The sequence below is a fragment of the Diabrotica virgifera genome, chromosome 5 (assembly GCF_917563875.1).
Source record: "Diabrotica virgifera virgifera chromosome 5, PGI_DIABVI_V3a".
NCBI lineage: Eukaryota > Metazoa > Arthropoda > Insecta > Coleoptera > Chrysomelidae > Diabrotica > Diabrotica virgifera.
The window spans coordinates 147572774-147598304 of record NC_065447.1 but is presented as its reverse complement, the minus strand read 5'-3'; the positions used below and the strand labels follow the sequence as shown (position 1 = coordinate 147598304).

Genomic DNA, 25531 nt, shown 5'->3' with positions numbered 1-25531 from the left:
ACATCTACTAATAGACAAGTACCATTGGATATCATAAAACTGACCAATAATATTTAATCTCATATGGGATAATTTGATAAAAAAGAAAAAAAATAAAACAGGATGTCAAATGGGAAGTGAGTAAATAAAAATAATATGGCACCAGTCCTGAGAGGGGAAATGAAGACCACTTACAGAAAATCATAAATCATTTCATCATGAAGACTAAGCAGTTCAATATGATAACATCGACCCAAAAAATAAAATGTCTAAAATCAGTAATATCAAAAGAACCAATTTAGATGCAAACTAGAGATTGAAAAGAAAATGGTAGAACCAGTAATGAAATTTAAATATCTTGGAATCAATTTATCAAGTGAGAAAAATATCAAAGAAGCAGTCAGAGAACAAGTGGCAAAAGCAAATTGAACAGCAAGATGCATTAACGATACAATATGGAGAAACAAACATCTAAACTTATCAACGAAAACGCGGACGCATATAGAAATTTGTAGTGAGGAATAACAGGAAATATACTGATGGGTAGATGAACATTTAACCACATCAGGGTAGAGATTTAGGCCTGGGTCCCGCGTACCAAATAAAAGATTATTAATAGCAAGCTGAAAATTTGTCCATAGCTTAATGGTGTCGAGTAAGACAAACTTTGATGTATGGGAACACCGAAACAAGGGAATCTTTAATTGTGGAACATGATAAACGTGTCATCCGGACAAGTTTATGATTGTGAAAAATAGCAGGCTGTTTTTAAGTTTATTCAATAGCCAACGTTATATAACAAAAATGATGGGAATTTTTACCAGTCTTCAACATGTAGAACATGTCAAATGACAGGAATATTGTTGGTAAATAGCAGTGTGATTTTTGTATGAGAGTTTAATCAAAGGGTAAAAATCAATTGGAAGTTCCGTCCGAAAAAATTCATGGGAAGTTTTCGTAATCCGACGTGAAACTGTCTATACCTAACAGGTTTGTAGGCGCTCCCTAGGCGCTAGGTATTTATTGCTCCAAAATATAAATATAATGTGCAATTATTAAAGTGAATTTAATTAATTAATTGTATGTCACTGTGGATATGAATGCAATTGGAATTCTAAATGTTTACGTTTATGATAAACATTAGGTGCGTTCGCGGGTACAGTTGACAAATTGTCGCCGACAATTTCTAACCTCACTTAATATAAATAATACCGTTAATAGATAAATATACAAGGTATATTTACTTTTAATTAATATTAATATCTAATTATTAAATTATACTAGGTAAATATACCTTGTATATTTATCTATTAACGATATTATTTATATCATTTTAAAGTGCGCATGCGTTTTCTGACAATTTATCCAATTTTATGACAATTTCAGGTACCCGCGAACGCAACTAATGTATATTGACGTTTATGTTTACCTTTTAATAATCTCAATCTTAAATGTTCAAATGATGAAATTTAAACGTAAAACATATACTGTTACTCATTGTTGCAGTTAAATATCCTTTAAAAAATTTTCGAAGTTAATTATTGATATAAATTACAATAATTATTGTATTAAATAAACAAGTTTAAGTAATTTTATTTGCAGTTTATATACGACTAATATATTAAAGTGACATGCACCACTTGAATCTAACTTCAATCCGTGAGTGACGAGCCGTGAGTAATGAACTATTACTCACGGGTAAAATAATGAGTGTTATTACCTATCCAAAAGTTAATGTGTATGTTATTAAATGGTCGTAAGAAATAAGAAACATCTTACTTCGATGTCGGTGTCTTTGTGTTCATCCTATTTTGCCTTACTGGAGAAGGGGAACCAACTTTTCTTAAATTGTCTGTTCTAGCTCTGTTCGGAATGGCCCTGTTAAATTTAGGTGATTTAGAAGTATGCGTAGTTTGAGCTGAATGAACTCTGGCTACGTTATTGGGTTGCAGAGATATATTTTGAGCGTTCTTCGTACCCATTAACGATGACGGATGATAATCTGGGCTCATCAATGATTCTGGAACCGGTACATTTTTCGACAGAGCCTGCAGAGGACTATTGATTGGTTCTGAATCTAGAAATTAACAATAAAAAAATTAAATAGTCGAAGCTAACTATATATACCAGCTAATTATAACAAGTTTAGTCTTATATTATGTCTAAATTCTTCTTCTCGCGGTACCTATCTGGATTTCATCTGGGTACCATCATAGCAATTAGCACTTAATTAACTAGTGTACGTAAAAGTTTCGTGGGTATCATATTAAAATCATATGCAATAATCAAATTCTAAAATTTTTAAGCCACAAAATTGGTCTCTTTCCTGGACAAAAACATTTTCTTGTAAAACTAACTGAAGCAGTCCTTTTTCTCATAACAGGAGCCTGAAATTTCAGTTTACGTGTTTTAATTGAAGTAATACCCGAAATTAAGCAAAAACACAATGAAAATGTTAAAAACGAAAATGGAGAACTGATGATAAACTTCTGCACAAATAACGAACTTAGAATAAACAACACATTCTTTGACCACAAAGACCAACACAAATACACATTCAATACCACCCGTGGACAAAGATCTATGATAGATTATGTTGTAACCAACAGAGATATACATCCATCAAAAATAATCGACGTAAGATGCCTCAATTCAGCAGACGTAGGTAGCGACCATAGCCTAGTATTATGTAAAATAGGAATCACTATGAAATATTTCACACCTAAGAGGGCAGCACCAACACAAACAAAAATCAAAGTCGAAGGACTACATACGAAATCCACGGAATATTTATATAGGAAAAGGCTGAGGAGAGGTAAAGGAAGCATTAAGAAAATTAAAAAATAGAAAATCTCCAGGAGAGGACAGAATATCGAACGAACTCCTAAAGTACGGAGAACAAGATCTAACTAAACAACTATTAAAACTAATACAAAAAATAATAGAACAAAACAGAATACCACAAGAATGGAGATCAAACATCCTAATACCTCTCTTCAAAAAAGGAGACAAATCAGACCCGGAGAATTACAGAGGGATTAACTTATTAAACACAACATTAAAATTAACAACAAAAGTGATAAACAAATTGAATGAAATTATAACATTAGCAGAAGAACAACAAGGTTTTAGGTCGGGAAGGTCATGCACTGACTCTATATTTATAATGAGGCAAGTTCAAGAGAAATCATTGGAATATAACAAACCTGCATATTTATGTTTCGTGGACCTTAAGAAAGCATTTGACAGGGTCACATTAAAGGACGTTATCCACTTGTTATACTCGAGAGAGGTACCTCTGGGAATAATTAAAACGATAGAATACATCTACCAGAACAACACAATAAAAGTAAAAGTGGAAGATGAACTAACTGACCCAATTGAAGCCGGCAATGGGATAAGACAGGGGGATTCCTTGAGTCCTTTATTGTTCAACCTGATCATGGACGAAATAATAAAAAAGTAAGAACTAAAAAAGGATACCAACTGGGAGAAAGACAACTTAAAATAATCTGCTATGCGGACGATGCAATACCAATCTCTCAAAGTGAAGATGATTTACAACGTATGCTGCACCAATTCAACACAATCGCCAGAAAATTGAACATGTTAATTTCCTCAAAAAAGACAAAATGCATGGTTATAACAGCAGATCCAATAAGATGTAAATTGGAGCTGGAAGGTCAGATAATAGAACAAGTGATGGAGTTTAAATATCTAGGCATCACACTATCTAGCTACGGAAGACTCGAAACAGAAGTGGAAGATCAAGTGAATAGAGCAAACAGAGCTGCAGGTTGCCTGAATGACACAATATGGAGAAATAAAAATATCGGAAAAGAAATGAAAGGCAGAATTTACAAAACAGTCATCAGACCAATAATGACATACGCGGCAGAAACACGACCCGACACAGAGAGGACAAAAAGATTGCTCGTAACAGCGGAGATGAAAACCCTTCGAAAAATCGATGGTAAGACTCTATGGGACAGAGCTAGAAGTACAGATATACGACGGAGATGCAAGGTGGATAACATTAACAACTGGGTAAGAAACAAAAGAATAGAATGGAATGACCACATAAGCCGAATGACAACAAATAGGGTAGTCAGGACAGCGAGAGACGGTTCCCCAATACGAATACGATCAGTGGGAAGACCACGAAAACGATGGAACGACAACTTACTAGAGGCACATTGAAAAAACAGACAGAGTCATGTCTATACAAAAAGAAGAAGAAGAAGAGTGTTTTAATTGAGTATAATTGTAACCTTACAACCTTTTTCCTATTCTTTTAACGACATCCATGTTTGACATTTCAAATGCCTCTTCATAGGTGATATAGATAGGGTTTCAGCCAGTCCATAAAATATGTCAAAATAGTCAAAGATGAACAGTCAAAAATGAACAGTCAAAAATGAATAGTCAAAAACACATAAAAGGGAAGCATGTTACATTATTTGTTGCTCGTTGAATCGAGACTAGATATGTATGTGTGGCATGGATTCTGTTAGGTAATATTTCTTGGGTAAGTTAACAAATATACAGGGTGTCCAGAAACTCTACCGACAAACGAAGACAGGAGATTCTTTAGATAATTTTAAGATAATTTAACCCAATTCACCTAGTCCGAAAATGCGTCCTAAAGGGAGTTAGAGATCTTTGAAGATGGTGACTTGCAATTAGTTTTTCTTAAATGCCTCCAGAATGCTTCTAGTTAGAAAAACGAAAATTGGTAGGCATGTTTATCTTCCAGAGCTAAATCGACTTCATTGCGAATTTCTAGTACCGGTCATAGGCGTCCGATTGGGGTAGGGCAACGGTAATTTTATCGCATAACTTTTTTGTCTTTAACTTTTAAGCATTTTTGACTCTGGATTATTAAATTCTGAGGTATTCTAGTACTAAAAGGTATTCTTGTTTTAAGTCGAGAGGATACACCATTTTCTAGAAAAATCGATTTGAAATTTTTTCGTTTTTTTAATTTGAAAAAAAATAAAATAAAATTTTTTTCAAGAAAACGGTGTATTTTACTAACTTAAAGCAAGTGCAACTGCAAGAGTATCTATTCAATTTTCTAATCAGATTCTAATCTAGTGTCAAAAATGCTTAAAAATTTAAGACAAACATGTTATGCGATAAAATAACCGTTGACCTACCCAAAACGGACGCATATGACCGGTACTAGAAATCGCAATTAATAAAATCGATTCATATCTGGAATATAAATAAACGTACCACTTTTCGTTTTTCAAAATAGTTTTTTTTTAAATTATTTTTGTTCAAATTCAAAAAACGAAAAATTTTCAAATGGATTTTTCTAGAAAACGGTGTATCCTGTCGACTTAAACAAAGAGTACCTTTTAGTACTAGAATACCTTACAATTTAATAATCCAAAGTCAAAAATGCTTAAAGATTAAACACAAAATGTTGTGCGATAAAATAACCGTTGCCCTACCCAAAACGGACGCCTACGATCGGTACTAGCAATTCGCAATGGATGGAATCGATTTATCTCTGGAAGATAAATATGCGTACCAATTTTCGTTTTTCTAAATAGAAGCGTTCTGGGGGTATTTAAGAAAAACTAATTACAAGATGCCATCTTCAAATAGCTTTAGGTCCCTTAGGAAGCATTTTTGGACTAATTAAATTGGGTTAAATTGTCTTAAAATTATCTAAGGAATTCTATCCTGTCCTCGTTTGCCGGTAGAGTTTCTGGGCACCCTGTATACGTTAACTAGCTTTGCGGAACATTTGGATATTAGTTGAATATATTATATACATATATATATATATATATATATATATATATATATATATATATTGTCATAGATAAAGAAAAGCAGAGAGGAAAAAGAAGAAAATCTAATTATCTAATTGTATGATAATTTTGTATTACGTTAAAATAATTTTTTTAATATTTAATGTTTTCATTCACCATGTAAATTAGATACCGATTTCAATTACCCAGTATTGTATTGTAAGGTATTAGTTTTTTTTATAATGTTAAAATAATTCTATGAATTTTGGACAAATACGTTTATCATGTTAACAGTGCGGTTACATTCAATAGACAGTGTTTCTACGAACAATTAGCGGCAAAAGCGTTTGGAGGCGTTGATATATGACGTAGTAAGGATATTTGTTTGGACGAATGGAACTGAAGGGAGGATATAGTTTGAAGGATGTCAGAAGTTTTAATTTTTTTTGACAAGAAAAGAACGAGAGTCAGGGTGTGTTTTAGAGAGCTGAAATAGAAGGTACTGTTGAAGAATAAGTAACAAGAATGTCGGTCTTCGTTAATAAAAAAGCCTTATAGGCACCCGTATATAAAAAGTACAAAGTAAAATGTTATTTTAAAAGTCAAAAGTAAATTCAACATCAAGTGAACACAGCTGTACAAAGGTATCCAAACATATACATTATTCTCTCCGTAAATAGTCTCTGTTTGCCACGCTTTTGGTTTCATTTGGTTGCATCGACCTATACGTAAAGACTCCAGTGAAATAGGACATAAACTTTCACATAAACTTTTTCGCGATTTTTAAATGGACTTTTGTTTACTAGGTAGTTATAATTCAATTTGTATTCATACTGGGTAATTTCGATTTCAAAATAATTTGCGTTATTTTTCAGATTTGTTTTCATTATTTTGCACAAGCATTTCATAGATTGTCTGTTTTTTTTTAGTTTATTCTATTATTAAAAATTTGTGTTTTAATTTTTTTTGGTATAATTAATTTTTCTTTAATATACGGTTATATTTTAATTTTTTTTTGATTTTTATTTTTCCATGAGTTTTTTCTGAGTATTGGTTTTGCATTTCTGCGATTGGATGATGTAAAACCTTGAGATAAATTTATTAATTTGAGCTAGCCCAATTAAAGTAGATATCAATAAGTAGAATCAAAACAATATTGGCGCCCAACGTGGGGCAAAAGCAGAAACACCAATACCCAGACAAAGTGTACTGGAAAATATATAAATTCTTACAGGATTTTTCTAATTTTTTTTCTCTCTGCCAAATTTCGACAAAGTATTTTTGATTTTTATTATTCAAACCTTTTTCGCTTTGAATAATCTTGGAACAATTTTTTACATAACCAGATATTTTTATTTGATCAACATTCTTGTGGAATAGGCAAAGATAATAGTTCGGTTGGTTTGTAAGTTCACATTGTTAAGTCCAGAAAAAGGAAAGAAAATGGAGACAAGACTCAACAAAAAACAAAAGGAAACAGAAGAACGTTATAGCGAGGAAGGAATAGAAAATGTAGACGAAGAAATTAGTATTACAGAAACAACAATCAAGGAGACTACCACAGAAATGTCAACAATGGATAGGATATTACAAATGCTACAGATACAGGAAGAAAACAGTAGAAGACAAGCAGAAAAAATAAAAAAAAGTATAGATGAAAACAGTAAACGACAAGATCTAGGTTTTAAACAAATGGAGCAGAGACTAGAACAGCATAAAGAGGAGGTACAAATGTATGTAAAACAGATGAAACATGAAGTAGAGCAGAAAACAAAGGAAATTAGCCAAAATTTAGAAAAACATACCAAGAAACTACAGAATTTGGAGAAACATGTAGAAGATAGAGACGAGGAAATAGAGGATAGATTTAGAAAATTGGATAAGAAACTATTGGAAGTAAAAACACAACATAATACTGGAGAAAGAAGACAAGTAATTATACACAATGGAGCAGAAAATAAGGTCCAATTTGGCGGGGATATAAAGAAACAGCACCCAGTCCCGTTTATTAGGATGCTTAAAAATAAAAAACAAGGATATGAAGAGTTTGAAGAGGCTAAGGATATGATAAGGACTCATTTTAAGGATGGAGCAGCATTATGGTTCGAGAGTAAGCAAAATGAGTTGCAAGATTGGGAAGAATTTGAAAGAAAATTTTTGAGATATTATTGGGGAAAAGAGAAACAGATGGTCGTGAATAGTGAACTACAAAATGGAAAATATGATGAGAAACTAGGAATATCTGAAGAGAAATATGCATTGCAAGTATACGCCAGTGGGCAATATTTAAATTATAATTATTCGGAAGAACAGCTAGTTGAATTGATAGCAAGACATTTTGACAATACAATGGAAGACTATGTCACCTTACAAGGTTATAGGGACATGGACAGTTTATGCCAGTTCTTAGTTGTAAGAGAAGCTCGAAGAAAAGAAAGAAGGACCGGTAAACAAACGGAAAACAATGGGAACAACCAAACAAACCGCACAAACAACTACAGACAGTCTCGTAATGAAAATCCTTACCGATACAATGGATATAGGGATAATGAGGGACAAAGATATACAAACAATTTTAATCAAAATAGGTATGAACAGAATAGAAATGGATATCATCAAAATAGATTTCAAAACAGTGGGAGAAATTATAACAATCAACCATATCAGCCAAATGCAGGTCGGGAAAATTGTAATAGAGGAAACCAATATAACAACAACAATGGACAAGGAAGAGAACAGAACAAAGAAATAAACAGCCTAAGTTTCATCAGAGAAGGAGAAAATGAACAAGGACACCAAGAAATAGACAATGTGGAAGTAGAAATCAATAGAGCAGGGTCGTCTTTTCAGGAGGGCACTCACTAAAAACAAGGATAAAATTTAATTCAGGAATATATACTCACCCTAGGGAATTTATCACTTTAGCGGGAAAAAAGGTTGAATACGTGCGTAATAATTTGGTTATGGTACAGGGGTATATTAAAAATAAAAAGGTTGATATACTTTTGGACACTGGTTCAGAGGTATCATTAGTTAATAAACAATTGATAAAGGATTTAGGACTAGATTCTCACAGGTATAATATTTCTCGAATAAGGTTAGTGAGTGCTAATTCAAAAAAGATTTCGACTACGAATGAGGCTATTGTTTTGACATTGAGATTTAAAAATAAAGAATATTTGATTAATTGTTTTATAATTGAGGACATGAAGTATGATATTGTCATTGGAGTGGATGAATTGGATAAGTATGGAACGAAAATTAATTTTGCAAACAAATATATAAAATTTGGAGAGGACATAATGGAAGAAGGTTTAAAGGAAAAAGAAGATGAGCAGGAAGTCAGTACAGCGCCGAATAAGGTACGCACATCAATAACTGACAAGAAAGATGAAAATAAAGAGGTACAAGAAGATGACACAGGAAATGAAGTAGATGTTTTGACAACACAATTTGAATATAAGAAAATGAGAAGTGTGGCATCGCAAACGATGGACACCGATGAAAGAAAAGAGGGGAAGAAGAGGAGGAGAAGAAATAGAAAAAAAAGAAGTGTGACGCCGATACAGGTGGACACATCTTTAGGACAAGAAGAGAAAGAAGAGGAAGAAGGAAATTTAGATATCAGTACAGCGCCGCAAAAGGTGGGTACAAATATGACGGAAAAGGAAGTTGAAATATTGGATGAAGAAGCTGTAGTTTTTGAAGAAGAAGAATCGGAGAAGAGAGAATTGGAGTTAAATATGTGTACAACGACAAGGCATTGCGAAAGTGAAGAAGAGACATCAATAGTTTGTGGAGAAGAAATGACGTATGACTTAAAAAAATTACTGGCAAGACATACGGGATTAATCAATACAGAAAATAGAGCAGCGACAAAATACGAACACACGATTAAAATGAAAAACTTATCTAATTTCCGCTCGAAGACATATCCTATTCCATTTAAATATAGAAAAGATGTAGGTCAAGAAATAGATAACATGTTGAGGGATAAAATAATTGAAAGATGTGATTCACAATACATAAATCCAGTAGTTATTGTTAAAAAAAGTAATGGGGACATAAGGATTTGTTTAGATGCACGTAATTTGAATTCATGTACAGTGCCCCAATACGAGGCCCCGTTGAATATAGACTCAATTTTTGGTAGAATCACAGGATCTAGTTTTTTTACAAAATTGGACTTAAAACATAGTTTCTGGTTAATTCCTTTAGCAAATGAATGTAGGGATTATACTGCTTTTTCTATCGACGGAGTGGTATATAGGTTTAGGGTAGTGCCATTTGGTTTACAAAGTGCATGCGCGGCTTTGGTAAGGGCATTGCACACGATTTTAAATAAACACGGTGATTTTGTTTTACATTATATCGATGATTTGTTGATTTATTCCCATGATATGTCTAGCCATATGAATCACATAAAGATAGTTCTCAAAGAACTAGATAAAGCAGGTTTAAAATTAAACATAGGAAAATGCAAGTTCTTTCAAAAAGAGGTGATTTACTTAGGTTTCAAACTAGACAGGCAAGGCATAAGCCTAGATGAAGAGAGAGTCAAGATCATAAAAGAATACATACGTCCAACAAATTTAAAAACACTGAGAGGATTTTTGGGAATGATAAACTATTTTAAGAAGCTCATTCCAGACATCAGCCAAAAGGAACTGCCATTGATAGGTCTTTTGAAGAAAAATGAAAGATGGAAATGGGGCAAAGAGCAGGAAGAAGCATTTCAAAATCTTAAGACAGAATTTGCAAATGGAAGTAAGATATACTATCCGATATACACAGCACCGTTTATTTTACGAACAGACGCTTCGATGAATAAGTTTGCAGGGGTGTTATCCCAAATACAAGAAGAAATAGAAGTTCCAATATGCTTTGTGTCCAGAGTAACAAAAACATACGAAAGACGATATAGCGCGACCGAGCTAGAATTTGCCAGTATTCTTTTCTGCGTGAATAAACTACGTTTTTATTTATTGGGATCAAAGTTCACCATAGAAACAGATCACGCCGCTCTTGTTAACATCATGAACAATAGAGTAGTAAACAACAGAATACACCGTGGTATTTTATTACTACAAGAATATGATTTTGAAGTCAAATATATCAAAGGAAAAGATAATATCGTCGCCGATGCTCTCACCAGAGATGAATATTTTAATAAAGAAGAAAAAATGGAATTTCAGGTTGGAATGAACATTCTAAGAGACGACGACGGAATCTATTCATTAGAGGAGGTCATGAGAGACCAAGAGAATCTGGCAGAACAGGAAAAAAACAGAGCAATACAAGAAAATGGAATTTATATAAAAAGAAAGGAGGAAAGAGAACTGTATGTGATTACAAACGAACTGGCTAACAAAATATTGATTGATATACACCGAAACAATGGACACGTTGGAAGTAGGAAAAGCTTTCTGGTATTCCGAGAAAATTATATTTGCAAAGGCGATCATAAGTTAGCAAAAGACATTGTGAAAAGATGCGAGGTTTGCCAAAAATATAAATCGAGGAACTTTAAAAATGAAAACATACCTAAGAATATAACATCTGGCCAAAAATTAGATCTAGTAGCCATAGATATGTTGAGCGAACTGATAAGAACTCCCCGTCGAAATAAGCACATTTTGGTGATGGTGGATATTTTTTCGAAATTTGTAAAATTATACCCTTGTCGAACAACAAAAGGAGATGAAATATTACGAAAAATAGACAATTTTTTAGAAGAAGTTGGGACACCGAGGAAAATATTGCTAGATAATGCTACGTATTTTAGAAACGATAGATTTACAGGTGAGCTACAACAAAGAGGAATAGACGCTGTATTTACAAGCATCAGACATCCCCAGAGCAATCCATCGGAAAGATATATACAGGAAGTAACCAAGTTTTTACGAATTGCATCTAATGGACAACATACAGGATGGGATAGAAAGCTGGAAGAAGTAGAAGAATACATAAACTCTATTCCAAACACAATAACCAAAGAATCTCCGATGTATGTTATGAAAGGAAGAATGCCACTTAGACCATGGGAAGAACCAACAGAAAGAGAATACGAAGATGTAATAAACAAAGTAACTACAAGATTAAGAAGAAGTGGAGAAAAATACATCCAAAGAAAGCAAAGACAACGGCGAAGAAGATCTGTTACATTTCAACAAGGTGATAAAGTAATGGTGAGAGCACTGAGAGTGTCAAATTTGAATAACGGTGTTTGTGCGAAATTGATGCCAGTATTTGAAGGTCCATACGTCGTGCAAACAGCAAATGGGGTAAATAGCTATAGGATAGGGCACATAGAGAATGGCAATATTAGGGGTATATTTAATATAAACGATATATACCGGTATTTTGAATAAAAACTTGTAGAAACATGTAAATAATTTAGATACTAAGTATAGAAATAGGAGATAGGATAAAAGCAAAAGGATTGAGTAATTTGGGTATAAAAAAATTTTTTTTTATCTAAAAATTTGTTCATACTAAAGGTCGGGGAAGTTGTCATAGATAAAGAAAAGCAGAGAGGAAAAAGAAGAAAATCTAATTATCTAATTGTATGATAATTTTGTATTACGTTAAAATAATTTTTTTAATATTTAATGTTTTCATTCACCATGTAAATTAGATACCGATTTCAATTACCCAGTATTGTATTGTAAGGTATTAGTTTTTTTTATAATGTTAAAATAATTCTATGAATTTTGGACAAATACGTTTATCATGTTAACAGTGCGGTTACATTCAATAGACAGTGTTTCTACGAACAATTAGCGGCAAAAGCGTTTGGAGGCGTTGATATATGACGTAGTAAGGATATTTGTTTGGACGAATGGAACTGAAGGGAGGATATAGTTTGAAGGATGTCAGAAGTTTTAATTTTTTTTGACAAGAAAAGAACGAGAGTCAGGGTGTGTTTTAGAGAGCTGAAATAGAAGGTACTGTTGAAGAATAAGTAACAAGAATGTCGGTCTTCGTTAATAAAAAAGCCTTATAGGCACCCGTATATAAAAAGTACAAAGTAAAATGTTATTTTAAAAGTCAAAAGTAAATTCAACATCAAGTGAACACAGCTGTACAAAGGTATCCAAACATATACATTATTCTCTCCGTAAATAGTCTCTGTTTGCCACGCTTTTGGTTTCATTTGGTTGCATCGACCTATACGTAAAGACTCCAGTGAAATAGGACATAAACTTTCACATAAACTTTTTCGCGATTTTTAAATGGACTTTTGTTTACTAGGTAGTTATAATTCAATTTGTATTCATACTGGGTAATTTCGATTTCAAAATAATTTGCGTTATTTTTCAGATTTGTTTTCATTATTTTGCACAAGCATTTCATAGATTGTCTGTTTTTTTTTTAGTTTATTCTATTATTAAAAATTTGTGTTTTAATTTTTTTTGGTATAATTAATTTTTCTTTAATATACGGTTATATTTTAATTTTTTTTTGATTTTTATTTTTCCATGAGTTTTTTCTGAGTATTGGTTTTGCATTTCTGCGATTGGATGATGTAAAACCTTGAGATAAATTTATTAATTTGAGCTAGCCCAATTAAAGTAGATATCAATAAGTAGAATCAAAACAATATATATATATATATATATATATATATATATATATATATATATATATATATAGTTGAGTATATAAGACATCATCTGGTGTGTAAAGGGGTAGTGAAGCGCAATACATGATGTCGTATCCTGTTGGCATCACTTAGCCTCTCCTACTCAATTCCTATCTTCACCTCCAAACTGGTACACACCGGTAACTTGAGCAACCCCACTGGAGATTGGGTAACCAACCCCAGTGGAAGGTGGGGTCAGGGCTGACGAAGAAGGGAGTCCTGGTCCTCCGATGAATAGGGGGTTGGGCTGAAGGTTAACTACCTCCTCCTAGAAAAACTACGAGTTATGAACGTGAAAGGAAGAAAAGCCGGACTTGATCAAACGACGACGACTGTGCGAGAAAAAGGAATACGATTTGAGTGTTGCGACATGGAATATTCGAACCTTGTATAGATTGGGAGCTCTCCAAAATCTCTTAAATGAACTAAATAGATACAAAATAGACATAACTGCCATACAAGAAATAAGGTGGATTGGAAACAATATAATGGAAAAAAGAAACCATACGATTTTCTACAGCTGCGATCCTAAAGATCACGTCTTGGGCACTGGATTCATAGTAAACAAGAGAGTAAAACATACATAGATCATGTTATTGTAGACTCGAGTCACCAATCGAATATAATAAACGTCCGCACCAGAAGAGGGGCAAATGCAGATTCTGATCACTACCTGGTCGAAAGTAGGGTAAGGGCTAGAATTTCAAACATCAAAAAGGAAAGAGGCTCTAAACATGAACGTAGAAGGACTCAAAGAAACAAATAAAAATAAAGAATATAAAGAAAAGATAAGCATCAAACTAGAAAATAGACTAAAACATGAAAACCCAAATAAGGAGTGGGAAGAGTGCAGAGAAATCATAAAAGAGACAGCTAAAGAAGTATTAGGCATAGAAGGTAAAGAAAGAAGAACAAGAACGAATGACTGGTTTGACGAAGATTGTCAGATTATAACAGACAGAAAAAACAGAGCATATTTACTGATGCAACAGGGGCACAGAACCCGACAAGCAGAGGAAGAATATAAACAACTACGCAAAGAAGAAAAGAAAACTCACCGAAGACAAAAGAGAGAATATATGAACAAAGAACTTCAAGAACTGCAAGAACTAAGTAAATCAACAGAGACAAGAAAATTTTATCAGAAACTGAACAAAAGCAGAAAAGACTTCAAACCGAGAACAACGATGTGTAGAGATAAGGAAGGTGATATATTGACAGAACAGCAAGAGATACTAAGAAGATGGACAGAACATTTTACGGAAAAGCTTGAAGGAGATGGGAGTGAGACGAACCCTGATATACCATTAGACCAAGCAGACAACAGAGAAAAGAGTCCACCAACAATAGCCGAGATTAGAACAGCAGTATACAAATTAAAGAACAATAAATCACCGGGATCGGATCAAGTAGCATCGGAATTACTGAAGGAAGGAGGAGACGTACTACAGAAAACAATACATGAATTGATAACAAAGATATGGTCAAATAAACAGCTACCAGCGGAGTGGAATAGCGGTATTATTGTACCATTACATAAAAAAGGAAATCAGTTAGAATGTGGAAACTACCGCGGAATCACGCTGCTGAATGCAGAATACAAAATAATGTCCAACGTCATTTATGAAAGACTTAGACCACACGCTGAAAAAATAGTTTGTAAATACCAAAGTGGTTTCTGTAGACAGAAGTCAACAATAGACCAGATATTTGTTCTGCAACAGATCCTCGAAAAAACAAGTGAATATAACATCGACACACATCATCTCTTCATAGACTTCGAAAGCGCATATGACAATATAAACCGAGAATTCTTAATAAAAGCAATGAAAGAATTTAATATACCAACACAACTAATAGAACTGATAAAAGAATCTCTAAAAGTAGAAAGTTAAATCCGGATACAAAACGAACTAACGGAAACAATAGATGTGAAAAAGGGACTACGCCAGGGAGACGCTCTATCATGCATCTTGTTCAACATCGTACTCGAGAAAATAATGAGGGACACAACAGTCAATACTCGAGGAACAATCATTAATAAAAGCGTGCAAATACTAGCATTTGCAGATGATGTGGACACAATCGCAAGATCAAGAAGAGAAATGATAGAGGCATTCAACCAAATAGAACGAGCTGCACAAAATAGTGGCCTTAAAATCAATCAGAACAAAACAAAATATATGCAGGTAAGTAAAAACGCAGAAATAAGGCAGCCACAAAATATAACAATAGGAGAATACAACATTGAGGGGGTAAAAAACTTTACATACTTGGGATCCCTAGTCACGTCTGATAATAACGTTGCGGAGGAAGTGAAGAGGCGAATATTTATTGCCAATAAAAGTTACCATGGCTTAATCCGGCAACTAAGATCAGATAACGTCGCAAGAAAAACAAAATGCCAAATATACAAAACCTTAATAAGACCGGTACTCACATACGGCTCAGAAACCTGGACACTCACTAAAACAGAGGAAACATTGCTAGCCACCTTTGAAAGAAAAATCTTGCGACACATATATAAGGGCACAAAAGAAAACGGAATTTGGCGAAGAAGGTACAACTTTGAACTATACAAAATATACCAGGATCCGGATATCATAATATTCATTAAAATAGGACGGCTGCGTTGGATGGGACATGTAGAAAGAATGGAAGAAGGCGAAATACCAAACAAAATATTCAAACAGATGCCAGTAGGAAAAAGAACAAGAGGAAGACTGAAGCTGAGATATTTAGAACAAATAGAAAATGATATATTAACCTTAAAAATAAAAAATTGGAGAAAAAAAAAGCACGAAACAGATCAGAATGGAGAAGAATCCTGGAACAGGCCAAGACCCAGAAAGGGTTGTCGAGCCAGTGATGATGATGATGATGATGATATAAGACATCTATTTACAGAGTTTTCAACATTTACAGTTTCATTATTTAGATAATAAAATATATTACATAGGACTTATTTTCAAGTAAACGCCATGTATTTTAATAAGTCATAATGGACGAAAAATTATTATTTATTTACTGAATAGACAATTCCGCACTTACTCTATGACCAAAGAAGCAAGCATAGAAAAAATACATAATATATTTTTTGTCACATTAATTGTCATTCATATAATTTTAGTTTTACCAATTGTAATTAGTTTTTTAGTTAAATACAAGAAGTTTCTGAATATATTACAGTCCATTATATCAAAGTTGTCCACATAATGTTAACAAAATCCTCTATTAGTATAAAGTATTAGAGTAATCTAAGCATTAGAGATTTTGTAAATTTACAATGTTTTTAAATTTAATTGCTAATATTTTAAAACAATTATTGCAGTTTTCCATAATTGTAATGGGAGATCTAAGCGGTAGATTCGGAAACAACAACAGCGGAATAGAGGAGTGCATGGGAAAAGAAGGAAAAGAAATACCAAACAGAAATGGTGAAATAATAATAGAAATATGTATGGAGAAAAAACTAGTTATAAAAAATAAAAAATTTAAACATAAAGAAGTATACAAATACACGAGAGTACAAGACAGCAGAAACGAAAAATCAATCATAGATTACTTTGTGGTAAGCAGCAACAAATGGAAAAGAGTACAAGATACAAAAGTGAAAAGAGGCTCAGAGATTGGCAGTGACCAAAATCTAGTAATAATGAGAATGAGAACAGAGGAAAAAGAAGAAAAGAGAAGAAAGCTAGTAAACGAAAAAATAAAAAGTTACAAATTAAAAGAGGAAAGATATAAATAAGAAGAAATTCCAAGAAAAATTAGATAATACTTTGAAAGGTAGGGCAAAAAATACAAATAGAATAAAAATGGGAATATCTAAAAACCAGCATAATCAATGTTGTTCTGAAGCTATTTTCTTATGGATTTGGGCGTCGAAACGTTAATAAAAATAATCTTTTAATAATATTGTGGCTTATTTCCCATTCTAAATAGTTAAAACAGCATAATCAAAGCAGCTGAGTAAACTTGCGGGAAAGCAAAAATGGCTAATACTAACATGAGGAGGACAGAATGGTGGACGGAAGAAATACGACAGAAAATAAAGAACAAAAAAAGACAAATGGAAGAGATACCTAAGCACAAAGCACCCGGAAGATTACAAGACATATAAAGAAAAAATAAAAGAGGTTAAAATAGCGGTGAAAGCAGGAAAGGAAAGGTCATGGGAGAGGTTTGGACAAAAAATAATGAAAGTCATCAAGTACTTAAGAAAATTAACCAAAATAAACTTTTAGTTCTGCAACTAATGTCAAATTGTCACGAGGGAAATACAAATCGGCAATTTTAAGTGCTCGAGTGTAATTTGGTAAGATTATTTCATGAATAAAACTGTATAAATAATTTTAACTAATATTTCATTGATATCTTCGTATAAATGTTTGCTAAACCATGCTCATGCTGATTTGTTTTGCCCCCATGACAATTTGACATAATTTCCCTCGCTTTCAGATCGGGAAATTAAAACTGTCAAATTGACACTGGGGATACAAATAGGCAATTTTATACTTGACATCAATAGTAAATACAAGTTTATATAAGATAAGAGATTAAACAGCATCTTAAAAATATGTAGTAATATTTACCTAAACATTTTTCGGCTATAATACTGTTTGAATCGTTCGATACTGGACGTGGTACTACGTTCATCCGTAACAGTAATGGATCCAAACTTTGAGTCATTATATTCGAATTATTGGAATCGTTAAAAGGACTGTAACAACTGGCGGTCATTCTGTCAGGTGATTTATTTCTATTGGATCCTTTGGAACCTGAAATCATAGAAAAATATGTCATGTCATATATTCGCATTTTCTCCTATTTTTAAAATTTCATTATACAGTAGAGCGTCGATTATCCGAACTAACTGGGGGACAGGTGTGTTCGGAAAATCGATTTTTTCGGATAATAGAACTGTATTGATATAGCAATACTATTTATCCATAGGCGAATGAAAGCCTTATTTACATACATCTTTACATACTTACATACATACGTGTATAACTTTAGTGACAAATAGGATAGAAATTAAACAAAAAATATTTGCAACAAAATGACGATTTTTTAAGCATTAAAAAATCTTCAATTTTCTTCCGCCTAAGCAATCCTACCCGTTTACGAGCGGCTGGGTTACGTATTTTTTAAGCATGTGTCTGGCAAAGTATTTCAGAATGGATTAAAAAAATATATGAAATTTGATTTTCGGTGTCAGTTGGCACCACAAATTATAGGCAACAAAGCTAAATCTCCCTGGGATCCAGGGAGGAGAAAAAGGTTCTCCCCAGGATCTCTTTTGAGTAAACCGCTTATATACAGCATCATCCAAATCCGTGTTTAAGGCAAGTTTTATCGTATTACGATTTGTAACATAAAGTTACTTATGTCCGTCGTTTGTTTTTTTTTATCCGTCTTACCAGCCTACCAGTATTCATTGGATAAATTGGTTGCAGATTCATCTTCCTTTAACCGTTTGTTAATATCGTGTTTATTTTTCATAAAAAAAAAACAATACGCTTACGTTTAGGCATTTTTAATTGAGTTTTTACACAACAAGTCGGGAGTTCGGATAAGCGGTCATTCGGATAATCGACGCTCTACTGTATCATAAAAAGTTTCAATGAGTAGGCCACATCTTAAAATACTTGATTCTTTAAAATTTACATATTCTAGGCATGTAGGCGAGCGGTTTACCCCTAATAGTGCAGTCAGTGAGGGTATTTGGCTCCGAATTTCATCCTACTGTATCAATTCACTTTTCAATTATCAATTACTGTTATCCAGTGGCGGCTGGTGACTCAAAAATTTGGTAGTTCTGCAGTATTTTTTGGTTTTTTTTAATTCAATATCTTTTAATCGTTGTATTTTACAACGAGGCTTTTAGTTTGATATTTTACACCATATATTTATTCATTATATATCTATTAAAAAATAATAAAGAACTTACCGATTTTCTTCTTTTCAAATTGAAGATAAATCCAATTATATCAAAAATAGCAATGGTACATTATGGCACACTAGTAATTGTTTTATAGTTTATGTTTTTAGTAGAATTTTATCGATAAATACGCGAAACTAAGGAATGCAAACGAAAAAACACTACAAACAAAATCGCCACAACAATAATTGCATTATAGGGTCTTACGAACTAACTACACACAGAGCCAAATATATATTTTTTTTATAAATAAGCTCGATTCGTCGATTTTTTTTTAAAGCAAACTTGTCTATAACTTTTTCATTAAAGTTTGGTATTTCTTTTATAAGTGTTTTTTCTACTGACAACATGGTTAATGCTACAAGTCGGTCTTCAGTCATGGAATTTCTCAAGAATGTTTTAATCCGTTTTAAACTCGAAAAGCACCTTTCAGCTTCTGCCGTACTCATGGACACTGTAATTAGAATTTGAAGCAGTTTTACAGTTTCTTGAAAAGGCTCTGTTAAATTATTTTCAATTAAAAATTTTAAAAAAGGTATTGCCCCATTAATGTCTCTACAGTCTCTTCTAAAATAAATAACATAATTCAGTCTTCAAGCGCTCTCTATCTAAATTTGGATATGAAGCGCAAGTCAGGCTTAAATTATCATCTGGGAAATTAGCACAATAATTATCAAATTGCTCAGGATAAAGCAATGAAGTTGCAAGTAGGTGATTTTTAAAAGCAAATCTATCATTTGCACAATTTATGATTATATCACAAACTTCGATAGATGCTCTCCGATGATCTACTGGACTGTTATCCTTCCGTAACCTTTTAGTTGGTAATGGTTCAACGCATAAACTAGAACCTTGGTCAATGGTATCATCTATTGAATTTCTAACTGAATTCATGTATCTTTCGAAATCTGTCACCTTTTTATTGATTTCCAAAGGATCCGTTTTAGTCTTTTGAAGGGCATTATACAAAATGTCTACTTGTGGCATTATGCGATGGAAAAATGTTAACCAAAAAACAAAATTTTGATCCACTAGTATTCTTCGAATGGAAGACGCTGAACTACAGACAGCTGCCTTATCAAACGATTCTTCTATTTCTTCCATACATTCGATAAAAGAAGATCGATGTTCAAACACAACATTAACAGTTCGAATATTGAAGTTCCAGCGAGTTGGAGCGCCATGAGGAATTTTCTTTTGGACGATTTTATCTAAAACTGCCACTCGTGGCGATTTTTTAAAAAGGTAGGGATTTCATTTAAATTTCCAAAAAAAAGTCTAACTTGAGAGTTTTCGGAACAAGCCTTAGACATTATTAAATTTAATTGATGCGCGTAACAGTGTACAAAATGAGCAAATGGATATTTTTCTTTGATTCTGGCTTGAACTCCTGCGTGCTGTCCACACATGACCGCTGCCCCATCATAACTCTGAGCAATTAGTTTATTATTTGAGTTTTCCAGGATAGGATCCAAAACACTGAAAATGTTTTTGCTTATTAAAGTATCTGCATTTAATTTTGAAGGTACCAAATATGTCCAAAATCGTTCTACCGGTGCTCCATTTCGACAATATCTAAATACTACAACCATTTGTGATTTTGCTGAAATGTCTGTAGTCTCGTCGGCCATGACAGCTAGATATGGAGATTCCCAAATTTCCTCCAAAATTTTATCCTGGCATAATTTCAACATGCAGTCCAAAATATCATTTTGAATTTCTTTAGAAATGCCCTTAAAAACCGTCGATTCTTCCAAGTGTTGTGCTAAAGTTCTATCCAATTCAGCAGTAAAATTTATGAGGCCGCGAAAAATTCCAGGATTGTCGGATGTTTGTGTCTCGTCGTGTCCCCGAAGCGCCAATTCGAAAACACTACAAAATTTTATGCAGTCTATAATTTTTGAGAGAACATACCTATTTTTTGTTACAGCTTCATTGAATTTTGAATATTTATCCAGTATGCAGAATCTAACTGTTCTTTAATATTCACGGAGCCTAATAAAGCATATTCCATTTGATTGTGCAAATGATGCTTAGAAGTTTCGTGCTTTTTTATTTTATCACTTAAATGTACTAAGTCTGTTACACCAACTTGCGTCCATGACTTATCACCTCCAAAGAGTACACAAGGAAAACAGAAAAGAGCGTTTTTTCTGTTGCAGCCACATATCCAACTATTTCTCGTATAAATATCGCAATTAAATTGTCGTTTGTAATTTTTCCCTCGGCTTGATCCTTCTTTTTCGATTTTAATATCCGGCAAAGGACGTCCTTTGCATTTTAATTCTAGTTTTTCGTCATAAAAATATTTAAAGAATCTCTTAACATTAATCAAATTATAAATAACATCCATCCTGAACAGCACTTTTATTCTCATATACTTAATATAAATACCGAATTACGTGCAGGACAACTTATTTTAACAGTCGTCGCGTCGCGATCACCGATTATTTAAAATTACAATAAACGTAGGTTTCTACACACTAGTTCGAACTGCGACAAATGCAGCTCAAATATTGCTTTCAGTCGTCGCCTGAAAAGTGTAGGCGAGGGTTGAGCGGGTGTTATCGGGGATATCTTTAACAGTTCACAGCTCGGAGTAGCACCGGTCCGGTCAAATAAGTGGGACTTGCTATCGCCATGAGATGCGACGGACGACAGATTAAAATAAAGGCGGCCATGCACGAAAACCATCTAAATGAATTTAGATTTTATAAGTAGTGATATTTTTTATTTAATTTTCAAAGTAATTTTGTTTGGACTATTTTGGTGGTTCTGCAGCTCCGCAGCACTTATATACCAACCGCCACTGCTGTTATCAATTTCCCACCCGTTCTCGAGGGAGGAAAATTTTTTGGTAAAAAAACACGGAAATAGCTAGAGAACCTAATTCTAACCAAATACTGTTCTATAACCTTTTTTCTCAATTTTATTTGAGTTATTCGTGGTTGAAAATATGCCATTTTCATTGAAAAATGTCACCTTTTCGGACGGTTTTTGCGAATAGCTTAAAAATTATGCATCTGAAGAAAAATCTATATAAAACATTTTTGTAGCTTATGAAAAATCAAAGAGATTCGTTTCTTCATAAATCTTCTAGTTATAATACAAAAAGAGATATGGTAGGTGAAAAATGATTTTTTTGTGCATGCTCAAATTGTTGTATTCAACTTATAATAACAGGGAAATGGTCGATTTAGGGGTATAATGCTACAAATACCTACCTTTTGTAGTTTTTGAAAAGACCTTTAAAACGCGCACTGTTAAATTTCGATTACATTCAAACTAAGCGAGGTATGGAGCTCAAAAAATTGATGACGAATGTATTTTAAGGAAAAAAGGGGAAGTATATTTAACCCCTCATCCACCAGAATTTAAATACATAGTTTTAGTTCTACAATACCTTTTCTTCTTCTTCTTAAGGTGCCGAGACCGCTTGTCGATCGTTGGCTCTCATGTTGTGCAGCATATTAACAATCATTGTCTTATTTACAGCCGCACGAAATAGTTCAGTGCTAGTTTTCCCAAACCATTGGCGTAGGTTTTTAAGCCAAGAAGTTGTACGGCGGCCCACACTTCTTTTTCCCATTATTTTACCTTGCATGACAAGGTGAAGTATGTCATATTTTTCTGGGTGACGCATTATATGACCAAAGTATTCCAATTTGCGCCTTTTAACCGTGTTCACTACTTCGCAACTTTTATTCAAACGTTGCAAAACCCTTTCGTTTGTGACTCTTTCTACCCAACTGATCTTCAGAATACGGCGGTAGACCCACATTTCAAATGCTTCTAGGTTTTTTAAAAGCGATTCTGTCAGTGTCCATGCTTCAACCCCGTAAAGTAGTACTGGGAATATATAACATCGGACCATTCTTATGCGAAGTTCCAAATTTAGATCATGACTGCACAGGATTTTCTTAAATTTCATAAAACTTGTTCTTGCTTTGGCAATTCTACTTTTTATTTCTGTACTAGGGTTCCAGCTTTCATTAATATGAGTACCCAGATATACAAGATTACTTACTCGTTCAATTGAGTCATTACCGATTGTTACGTTATAGTTATTATTATTTACGGCTGCCTGTTTACTAATAACCATAAACTTTGTTTTTCTTGCGTTGAGTTTGAGTCCATATATCGCGCAGAATGCCACCATTCGATTCAATAACGCTTGAAGATGTTCAATTGATCCAGTCAGCAACAAGGTGTCATCTGCGTATCTGATATTGTTCATAAGCATACCATTAATGAGTATTCCCTCTTTTGCGTTTTCCAAGACTTCATTTAAGATTGTTTCAGCGTAAAGATTAAACAACATTGGTGACAATATACAGCCTTGTCGAACTCCGCGCTTGATTTTTACTTCTTCAGAGCACTGATTCGCAACCCTAATACATGCAGCCTGGCCCCAATACAAATTTGCGATTATTCTAATGTCCCTACCGTCCAGACCGGTAGTTTTGAGAATATGTAGCATTTTTTCATGGCGAACTTTATCAAAGGCCTTTTCAAAATCAATCGCGCACATGAAAACGTCATGATTTACATCTCTGCATCTCTGAATTAAAACTTGGGTTGCGAATAGTGCATCACGCGTTCCAAGGCCACAGCGAAAACCGAATTGAGTACTTGAGATTCTTTCCTCAATTTTTCTATATGTTCTTTGATGAATGATTCTAAGAAACGTTTTCAATACATGACTCATTAGGCTGATGGTGCGATAGTCGCTGCATTTTGTGGCTCTGTGTTTTTTTGGTAGTACAACAAATGAGGATTTAAGCCAATCTTTAGGAATTTTTCCGCTTTCATAGATTAAGTTGAACAATTTCGTAAGTATCTTAATGCCCTCGACACCTAAAAGCTTTAGTGTTTCTACGTAAATCCCATCTGGTCCGATCGCCTTCCCGTTTTTTGCGTTCTTTATAGCGTATTGCACTTCTTCCTTAGATATTGGAGGACCGCTTATGTCATTTAGCGTTTCTAGTTCGCTTCTTTCATCATCGAATAATTCCTTTATATATTCTGTCCATCGTATTAGTTGACCTTCGATATCGATTATAATTTTTCCGTTTTTATCTTCGATTAGTGGAGGATTACATTTTTTATTCAGTCCTGCAACTTCTTTCAGTTTTTTGTGCATATTGAATGCGTCATAGATACGCTCGTAGTTCTCAATTTCTTTACATTGTTGTTTATGCCACTCTGATTTAGCTGATCTTATTTTTCTTCGAATCATACTGTTTAGCTTTTTGTATTCTGTCAGATTAGCATTCTTATATTTTCTTCTTGCATCCATTAAATTCAATATCTCTTCTGTCATCCACTGTTGCTTATTCCTACGCTGATTTTCCATTAGATGGTCTTCTTGGACTTTTTCCAATGTTTCTTTGCATGACTCCCATAATTGTTCTTCTGAATTTTTATTTCCCAATTTCTGAAACTGATCTTCTAATTTATCGGTTACTATTTCTTTCACTTCCGCATTTGAAAGTTTATCTTTGCTGATCCTAGGAGATATTTTGGGTTTTTTAATCTTTTTAAATTTAAGTAATACTTTAGCTGCTAGTAAGTTGTGGTTGGAGGGTACATCCGCTCCTGGATATGTTTTGGAGGACAAGATAGCATTTCTATATCTTTTTGATATACAGATATAATCAATTTGATTTCTTACTATTCTTCCGTAAGTGTCCATAGGAGATTTCCAGGTGTAAAGTCGTCGCTTAGGCAAGTCAAAAAAAGTGTTGGAAATTACTAATTGTTTTTCTACACAAAATCTAATCATTCTATCTCCACGGTCGTTTCTCGTTCCTAAACCAAACTTGCCAACGACATCTTCTTCACTACCTCTTCCAACCTTGGCATTGAAATCCCCCAATACAATGTTTATATCTTGGCTTCCTGTGAGTGATAATAAATAGTCTAGATCTGAATAAAAGCTTTCGACAACTTCATCGTCATATTGTTGTGTAGGTGCATATACCTGAATGATGTTTAAGTCTGTACGATTTGTTTTTATTTGTAACATTATTAACCTATCTGAGTATAGCACGATATTTTTTACTGATTTTGCGACATTTTGTTCTAAAATAAATGCCACACCATTTCTATGTTGCGGACCTTCTTCACCAGAGTAGTAAATTTCATAATTATCTATCGTTATATGGCCACAACCCGGCCACCTCATCTCGCTTATAC

The 25531-nt window shown here is 33.5% G+C and overlaps 1 protein-coding gene across 2 annotated transcripts in view; it reads right to left on the bottom strand.

Annotated features, from left to right (window-relative positions):
* LOC114336693 (centrosomal protein of 97 kDa) overlaps nucleotides 1-25531 on the bottom strand; it is a 112759-nt gene that overhangs the window by 31574 nt on the left and 55654 nt on the right. For both annotated transcript variants that reach the window (XM_028287053.2, XM_028287056.2), the window contains 2 exons: nucleotides 17985-18170; nucleotides 1759-2056 (listed from right to left, as the gene is read on the bottom strand). In XM_028287053.2, the coding sequence (XP_028142854.2) occupies nucleotides 1759-2056; nucleotides 17985-18170 (484 nt within the window). The remainder of the gene's footprint in view (nucleotides 1-1758; nucleotides 2057-17984; nucleotides 18171-25531) is intronic.